This window comes from Bos mutus, chromosome 19 (assembly GCF_027580195.1).
Source record: "Bos mutus isolate GX-2022 chromosome 19, NWIPB_WYAK_1.1, whole genome shotgun sequence".
Lineage (NCBI taxonomy): Eukaryota > Metazoa > Chordata > Mammalia > Artiodactyla > Bovidae > Bos > Bos mutus.
In genome coordinates this window covers 29,558,860-29,566,911 of record NC_091635.1, presented here as the reverse complement: position 1 = coordinate 29,566,911, position 8,052 = coordinate 29,558,860, and the positions used below count along the sequence as shown (strand labels likewise).

The following is an 8,052-nucleotide window of genomic DNA, read 5'->3' as shown; positions in this document are numbered from 1 at the left end:
AGGCCACACCCACCCAGGGTCCAGGACAATGTAGGATGAGGGCCAAGGACCTGGAGGGGAAGTCCTGTGGTGAGTCTAGTAGAGGAAACTGCCTTTGCCCTCGATCCTGAGGTCCTTAGGGATGGACTCCCGTTGGTTCCATCAGGGCTTCTATTACCAGGCCCTGAGAGTAAACTGAGGCATGAGGAAGGGGAAAATTCAGGGCTTCTGGATGGCACCCCCTCCTTGCAGAAGTCACAGCAGAGAGTCCTCTCTCGTCCCACCCCCCTCACCTCCCCAGCTGCTATCCAGACGGGAAGGGAGTCTCTTCCTGCAAGTTTCCTGAAGCTGGGTTTGGATAGGGGCAGGAAAGGCCTGGCCTTGGGAGGAAGGGATACAGGGGCATGGCCTTCAGGTGGGGGAGGGAGTTCAGGAGGGACCAGTAAGTGAACAAAACAGTGGACCTATCTAGATTCTTCTAGCTCTGCTGCCCAGAGCTGAGGGCCTGTGGGAATGGCAGAAACTCTGGAAGGACACAGCCCCCCCACCCCCCACCCCGCCCCCCGGAATGGAGAGGGGAACAACGTACAAAAAAAAAAAAGAAAAGGTTTATTTTGAAGATTACAGAACTTGCACGATGACCCCACCCAGCTTCCATTTCCACCAATCTAAGAATCTCCAGTTGGGGTGGAGCCAGAAAAGGAAGTAGGGAGGGGAGGAGAGAGACCAGGTGGTGGCAGAGGAAAGGAGTAAGATGGCTGCCAAACAGCTCATGCCACCCTAGGTCTGCGCTTCACTGTCTTTACTCCTCCACACCACGAGGGTGACGAGGAAGGGGATGAGGCAGATAGGGGCTATGATCATGGCCAGGAGCACATCCTCTGGGGGGTCTGAGAAGGTGGGTTGCACCAAGGAGCAGTTGGCAAAGTGGATGTTGTGAGTCTCAAAGATGATCTCTTCCGCCCAGGGATTGGGGAAGCCCAGGCCAAACTCTTCTGCACCCTTTTCCAAGCAGTCTCGAAGGAAGCTATAAGGCCTAGAGACAGGAGAGGGCTAGAGTGAGGGAAGGGTTGGGGCCAGAAAGAGGACTGCCCCACACTCACCCACAGGGAGCAAGCCCCAGGCCCAAGCCGCCCTCCAGCACTGCCCCTACCTGCTAATCAGGGCCCAATCACACCAGTCCTTCTTGATAGAATCCATTTGAACCTTATAATCGTGCCAACATTGTAGGACATTTGTCCCATAGGTCTCCAACACCGTTTTCCCTGTGGGTAGAGATGCTGCACATTGACTATACCCTGTCCCACCGTCCAAGCCCTCTGGTCCAGGTACTTCCATTGTGGAACCGCTGTTCCTATCTTCAAATACGGGAACTACCCAGAGAGCCTCAGAAAATTTCCCAAGCAAGATACTCCCAGCTGAGGAGACAGTCCCAGCTCAGGAAAAGTTTAATGCCTTCCATGTACACTGGACTTTCCAGCCTGGCAAGAGTTTCCACATACACTTTTTCAGGAATATTCTAACCCACCTGCCAGCTCACAGCTGGTTGGGGGCTTTGTGGGATGAGAGGTAGAAAGACAAATAAGAAACCCTGAGAGAGAGAACAGAAGGGAGTTTAGGGGCACCAGTTGGGTTTGGGGCTTGGCTTGTGAGAAAGGAACCATCCCCACTCACCTCTCTCCTTCCCCGGGGCCACCCTCCCACAGTCGCTGGCTACTCACCTTCTGACTTGGAGCTGTCTGGGGTGGGAAGAAGCTGAGCCAGGGATTCCTGGGGCTTCAGGACAGCTATGGGCAGAAAAGGGACAGGGAGATGGGAGGATGGGGATGTGGAGCCAGGAGGAAGCGGGGTGTGTGTTGGGGTCTGAGACTCTTGAAAGTCAGGGCTACTTTCAGAAGAGACAGAGCAGCACTCCAGGCCCCTACGCGGTGCCTCGGTGCCCGGAAGAGAGGGGGCCGCACCAATTCCTTCACACATTCAAAACCCCTCCTTCTTCGCCAGCTCCAGACCTCCCAAGAGCTTTCTGCAGGGGCCCCGGGCATCTCAGCTTTTCCCGAAGTAGGAAGCAGCTCGCGCTGCGCCCTCGCTGCGGTGAGGCCGGGTACCGTCCAGAGGGCAGCGCGGTCCGCACCCGCACGCCGGAGCCCGTTCCGAGACGTCCAGTCCCTCTCCCCTCCAGGGCCTCCCGCGCCTCCCGCCCGGACCTCGGGGCGCTGCGCTTACCGCCCAGCAGGAGGAGGAGGCGGAGCGCAGCCGGTCGCCCGGAGCGGGTGGCGGGGAGCCACGAGCCGCCGACAGCGTGCTCCGCCCGGAGCGAGGCCATCGCACGGCGAGCAGGCGAGGAGGAGCGGCGGCGCTGAGCCGGGCCCGGGCGGGGGCTCCTATATCCCGGTCCCAAGCCGCAGGAAGCCGCGCCGCTTCCTCGCGGGGGCTGGGACTGCTGCGGCCACGTGGGGGGCGGGGGCGACGCCCGGGGCCGGCGGGCTGGAGGGGGAGTCGCTGCCCCACCCGGCCCTGGCGCCCGCCGCTCCCTCCGCCCGGCCGGCGTTGGCCCACCCCTTCTGCTAGCTCACCCCGCGGGGCTGGACAGCTCCCCTCGTAACCCCAGAACCAGGATCCATTTCCTGGGCTCGGCCGCGTGGCGCCCAGGACTCGTCAGGTCTCCGAGCATCTGCTCCCCGAACTCTAGTGGCCCCTTTTCTTTCTTGGTGAGGTGGGGCTGTGTGGGGAGATAGTGAAAAGAGGGAGGGGGCTGGGAGCTCAGAGGGCTTCTCAACACTGCAGTCTCTAAGGCTGGAGGTTGCGGCTGCCCTGAGCCATGGGGGAAGGGGCGCCTGGAGCTGGACTCAGAGTTCCCTTTCCCTGGGAACACCCACTGATGTCAGTCTGCCTGCCAAAACCCGAGGAGGAGGAGGAAAGGGAGCCAGCCCTGGGAATCCCCTGGGGAGAAGGCCTGAGGATGGGGTACAGGGAAACCAAAGTCCAAATACCCTCCCTTTGAGGCACCCCCTGGGGCCTAGACACCCCCCAAACCAGATTGAGCCCCACACTCAGGGCTGGGTAAAAGTATGACTGCTCCATCCCCAAGAAGGTGGCCACAACTCCTCAGGACCAAGGTTGTGAGAAGGGAAGAGTTTAGAACCTACTATGGGCGACTTCATCGTGAGGGGATACAAACTTTACTGCTCAGAGGAAAGAGCCTGGGACTGGAGCTCAGAGGCTCTGAGTTCTAATCCTGTCTTCCCACTTTCCAGCTACATAGCCTGCAATGTCTTCAGTTACCTTAGTGGATTCTCAGATTATTCCCATGTAAAAGAGGGGTGCTACCCTGATCTGCAGTGAGAGTGATCCTTGTGAAAGGGCATTGCCCTCACTCAGCAGTCTAGTTTCCTTTCCTCCTTTTGTAAGGACTTGCCTGAAGTCACGCAGCTGAGAAACAGCAAGGCTGAGTCTGGGGCCCCAGCGGCCCTGACTGCTGCCATACCACAGCTGACTGTGTGTCCTGAGCCAGAGCTTCATCATTCTGAGGATCCCAGAAGCTGATTTGTTCATGACGTTTGACTCCAGACACAGCTGTCAGCACCAAACTTTCCCAAATTACTCCCAGACACTGACCCTTGGACTCAGCTGCTGCTGTGTCCTGGTTTACAGGATTCCTGCCCACCACAAATTATCTTTCATGACCTCACTTCAGATCTTCATCTCAGGGTCTTAGGCTCTTAAATCATGGCCACTGATAACCTGTTGGTCTTCCATCGTTAGGATCAAGAGGTTGCTTTAGCAAGGAATCCAAAGGGAGAAGGGAACTGGCATGAACCCCAAAGCCTTCCTAGTGAGGATTGTCTTCTGCAACATACAGAAAAGAGCCAGGCAGCCTTGGAGTCATTTCAGGCTAGAACCAAATTCCACTCCTTCCCTCCCACCTGTGATTGCACTTTCTCAGAAGGAAGCATGGTCAAGAGGGAGATTTCTAGGTAATAAGATGGGAGGAGGAAGCCAGGAGGGACAGAAAGCAACATCAGCTATTGCCATTGGCCAGAAGCACCTGAGTCCGCTGTGGGTTAGAATTGGGGTTGGGATTAAGATGAAAGTTGACAAAAACACATGTTGGACTCTAAATAAAGCAATATGGAATAATGAATAAAAACAAAGATTGATTAGGTTTCTGAAGGCAGATATTACATCTATTTCACTGTGTAACCTTAGGTAGGTCATTTCACATCTTTGGAGCTCAGTATTTTCATATATGAGGGACTTCGGTTCAGTGGTTAAGACTCCGCACCTTCAATGTAGGAGGTGAGAGTTCAGTCTCTGGTTGGGGAACTAAGATCCCACATGCTGCACAGTGCAGCCCAAAATAATAATAATGACTGGAGTAGCAAAAGGGAAATAAAAGTGACTTGGTAGAAAGTGGTGTTTTAGCCCTAGAGTTGGGTTTAAGCTAGCATCAAGATGTGGAGACCTCCAAAGGAGGGCTTGTTGTAATCTTTCCTGGACTTGGAAGTCCAAACCTCCTGTTGGAGAATCTGGAAATTTCCTCTCCTGATTTCCCTCTTCTCACTCTTCCTAGTTAGTTGGATGTTTGGCTGTTTCACTGACCTCTGGGGGCATCAGGGTAACTGGGAGTCTGCTATGCAGGTCATTTGAGACTGAATGGGGACTAGAAACCTCATCTTTTCCAAGTGGTTATAGGAAATGATCTGTAGCAAGGGCCAGAGAAGGACTTCATTAGGGACAGAGGCTGGTTCTTTCATGCGAGGTCCTATTTTCCACCCCTGGTGAGGGGGGCGCTTACCTTTCCTTTCTATTTCTGCTTTAAAACTACATCTTTTTTTAAATTATAAATTTGTTTATTTTAACTAATGAATACAGTGAAAAAATCAAGTTGCAAAAAAGTTTGTATATTCTAATACCTTTATGTGAAAGTTAGAATTTTGACATATAAGCATCTGTAATTTCTTAGAAAATAAACTATTAATCATTGAAAAAAAAATAAAACTACATCTTTTTGCTATAAAGACATACTTCTTAGTTGCAAGTAATACATAAGTATACAGTAAGTCCCCTACATACAGATGAGTTCGGTTATGGGAATACATTCATAAGTTCAGTTTGTTTTTAAGTGCAGCAAACAGAACTAGCCTAGGTACCCAACTAACAGAATCAGCTGTATAGTACTGTACTGTAATAGGCTTATAATACTTTCACATAAATAATACATAAAAACAAACAAAAACATTTTTAATCTTTCAGTACAGTACCTTATAAAGTACAGTACAACAGCTGGTGTACAGAGGCTGGTATTGAGTGAACAGGCAAGAAGAGTTACTGCCTAGAGGAAGAAGAGAGGGTGGGTGATGGTATAGCTGAAGGCTCATCAGCAATAGGAGATGGAGGGCAACCTGCAGTTTCATTTATGCCTGACATTGATGGAATGCACATTTGCATCTTTGAAAGCTTACAACTTGAAGGTTCATATGTAGGGGACTTAACTGTATGCTGCTGCTGCTGCTAAGTCGCTTCAGTCGTGTCTGACTCTGTGCGACCCCATCGACTGCAGCCCATCAGGCTCCACCGTCCCTGGGATTCTCCAGGCAAGAGTACTGGAGTGGGGTGCCATTGCCTTCTCCGAACTGTATACTCATTGCAAAATATTTAAAAACAGAAAACATTATACCCCCATTCCTTTCTCACCTCCCCCACATATTTTGGACTTAAAGGAAAATTAGAATTAATATCCTTGTTGTTCAGTGATTTTTTTTTAAGATAGTAATATGTCTTGGGTTATCTTTGATACTGTATATAAATATGCCTCTTTCTTTTTAATTGCCATATAATATTGTCTTCAGTCTTTTTCTCTTATGTCCAGTGGAATCTAGGCTTTGAGTTCCCTATACAATCCCTTACTCCTCTGTCCTTACCCAACTCCCACCTCCCAGTGCCTGGGAAGAGAAAGATCTGGTTCTGATCCGACTGGACATTGACCTGAGATTTCTGGCTTCAACCTGTATTGACTTATCCTGGGCAGGGATCTCAGTTCAGTTCAGTTCAGTCGCTCAGTTGTCCGACTCTTTGCGACCCCATGAATCGCAGCATGCCAGGCCTTCCTGTCCATCACCAACTCCCGGAGTTCACCCAGACTCACATCCATCGAGTCAGTGATGCCATCCAGCCATCTCATCCTCTGTCGTCCCCTTCTCTTCCTGCCCCCAATCCCTCCCAGCATCAGAGTCTTTTCCAATGAGTCAACTCTTTGCATGAGGTGGCCAAAGTACTGGAGTTTCAGCTTTAGCATCATTCCTTCAAAAGAAATCCCAGGACTGATCTCCTTCAGAATGGACTGGTTGGATCTCCTTGCAGTCCAAGGGAGTCTCAAGAGTCTTCTCCAACACCACACTTCAAAGGCATCAATTCTTCGGCTCTCAGCCTTCTTCACAGTCCAACTCTCACATCCATACATGACCACAGGAAAAACCATAGCCTTGACTAGACGGACCTTTGTTGGCAAAGTAATGTCTCTGCTTTTCAATATGCTATCTAGGTTGGTCATAACTTTCCTTCCAAGGAGTAAGTGTCTTTTAATTTCATGGCTGCAGTCACCATCTGCAGTGATTTTGGAGCCCAAAGAAATAAAGTCTGACACTGTTTCCACTGTTTCCCCATCTATTTCCCATGAAGTGATTGGACCAGATGCTGTGATCTTCGTTTTCTGAATCTGAGCTTTAAGCCAACTTTTTCACTCTCCTCTTTCATTTTCATCAAGAGGCTTTTTAGTTCCTCTTCACTTTCTGCCATAAGGGTGGTGTCATCTGCATATCTGAGGTTATTGATATTTCTCCCGGCAATTTTGATTCCAGCTTGTGTTTCTTCCAGCCCAGCGTTTCTCATGATGTACTCTGCATATAAGTTAAATAAGCAGGGTGACAATATACAGCCTTGATGTACTCCTTTTCCTATTTGGAACCAGTCTGTTGTTCCATGTCCAGTTATAACTGTTGCTTCCTGACCTGCATATAGGTTTCTCAAGAGGCAGATCAGGTGGTCTGGTATTCCCATCTCTTTCAGAATTTTCCACAGTTTACTGTGGGCAGGGATCTCACTGCCACATAAATTTCTCTTCTTATTACTAGCCGATGGCCGTCCTGCCTGGAGCAGGGGGAGAGGTGATTTGATCCTAAGAAGGAGTGCTTTTTCTAATCCTCAGCCTTCCCCCTACACTCATAGGCAAATCCAGAACAACATGAGGCAGTCAAAAACACAGGCAGCCTCCTACACAGTAAAATTACATCCAGAGCATCCAGGAATTACCATCTCTACCGAGAAGAGACAATCACACATGCTGGCGTCTTCCCCCGCTGTCTGCAAAATAAAGAACAGAGCACAGGAAAAGGTGTGGGGGAGAGTCAGGGTCAGGGAAGCCCAAAGTTCCAGCTGGGAAGGACTGATCTTTCCAAGCTGGAGAGAGGAGACTATCTTCTTCAGAGTGCTGGGAGGCAGCAGGGAAATTCAGAAGAGCTACAGTCAGGGAGCCAGCTGGGTAAGGGAGGGAAGACAAGGGAGTAGGGACGCAACTACTCCATCTCTCCCCATCCTCCTCATTTCCAGGATACTGGCATGAGAAGCATGACCGTCTTTCATGGGGAAGAATGGTTATCAGAAAAAAATGTTGACTCTCTTATCATATATATAAGTTATGAGGGAAAAGCAGGGAAAATGGTCAAGCCATATTCCTCATTAACTGCTGGGGACTCAAAAGTAGTTACATTTATTGAACAATTATTATGTGCTGCAGAGTGTGTTCCCTGACACTTATGCTGAGTGATTTGCAAGCATCTCTTTAAAATTCCCCACCATAACATCAGAATTAATCTTGTCCATGGATGAAATGGAGAAAACATGAGTGATTTGCCCAAGGTCTCAGAGGAAGTAATTGGCAAAGCCAGGGTTTGAAATCAGGACTACTTGATGCTACTACTTCATGCTTTAAAAAAAAAATTATTTATTTGGCTGTGCCGGTTCTTGGTTGCAGCATGCAAGATCTTTAGTTGCGGCATGCAAACTCTTAGATGCGGC

At 50.0% G+C, this 8,052-nt stretch overlaps 1 protein-coding gene across 2 annotated transcripts; it reads right to left on the bottom strand.

Annotated features, from left to right (window-relative positions):
• Positions 1 to 565: 565 nt before the first annotated feature.
• Positions 566 to 2,462, bottom strand: RAMP2 (receptor activity modifying protein 2). Of its 2 annotated transcripts, none has more exons than XM_070389875.1 (4): positions 2,203 to 2,462; positions 1,701 to 1,766; positions 1,133 to 1,259; positions 566 to 1,015 (listed from the first exon to the last, which is right to left on the bottom strand). In XM_070389875.1, exons 1-4 carry the CDS (start codon positions 2,300 to 2,302, stop codon positions 760 to 762), a joined length of 549 nt encoding a protein of 182 aa, XP_070245976.1. In that variant the 5' UTR covers positions 2,303 to 2,462; the 3' UTR covers positions 566 to 759. The 2 variants fall into 2 exon arrangements, with proteins under 2 accessions (XP_070245976.1, XP_005899241.2); XM_005899179.2 differs by having other exon boundaries at positions 1,133 to 1,244; positions 2,203 to 2,436.
• Positions 2,463 to 8,052: the final 5,590 nt, after the last annotated feature.

Coding starts and splice junctions, on each gene's coding strand:
- RAMP2 (XM_070389875.1), bottom strand. CDS start 2,302: ATGGCCTCGCTCCGGGCGGAGCACGCTGTCGGCGGCTCGTGGCTCCCC. Junction 1,260..1,700: donor AGACAGCTCCAAGTCAGAAG/GTGAGTAGCCAG, acceptor GTCAATGTGCAG/CATCTCTACCCACAGGGAAA. Junction 1,016..1,132: donor GATTGGGCCCTGATTAGCAG/GTAGGGGCAGTG, acceptor TCCTGTCTCTAG/GCCTTATAGCTTCCTTCGAG.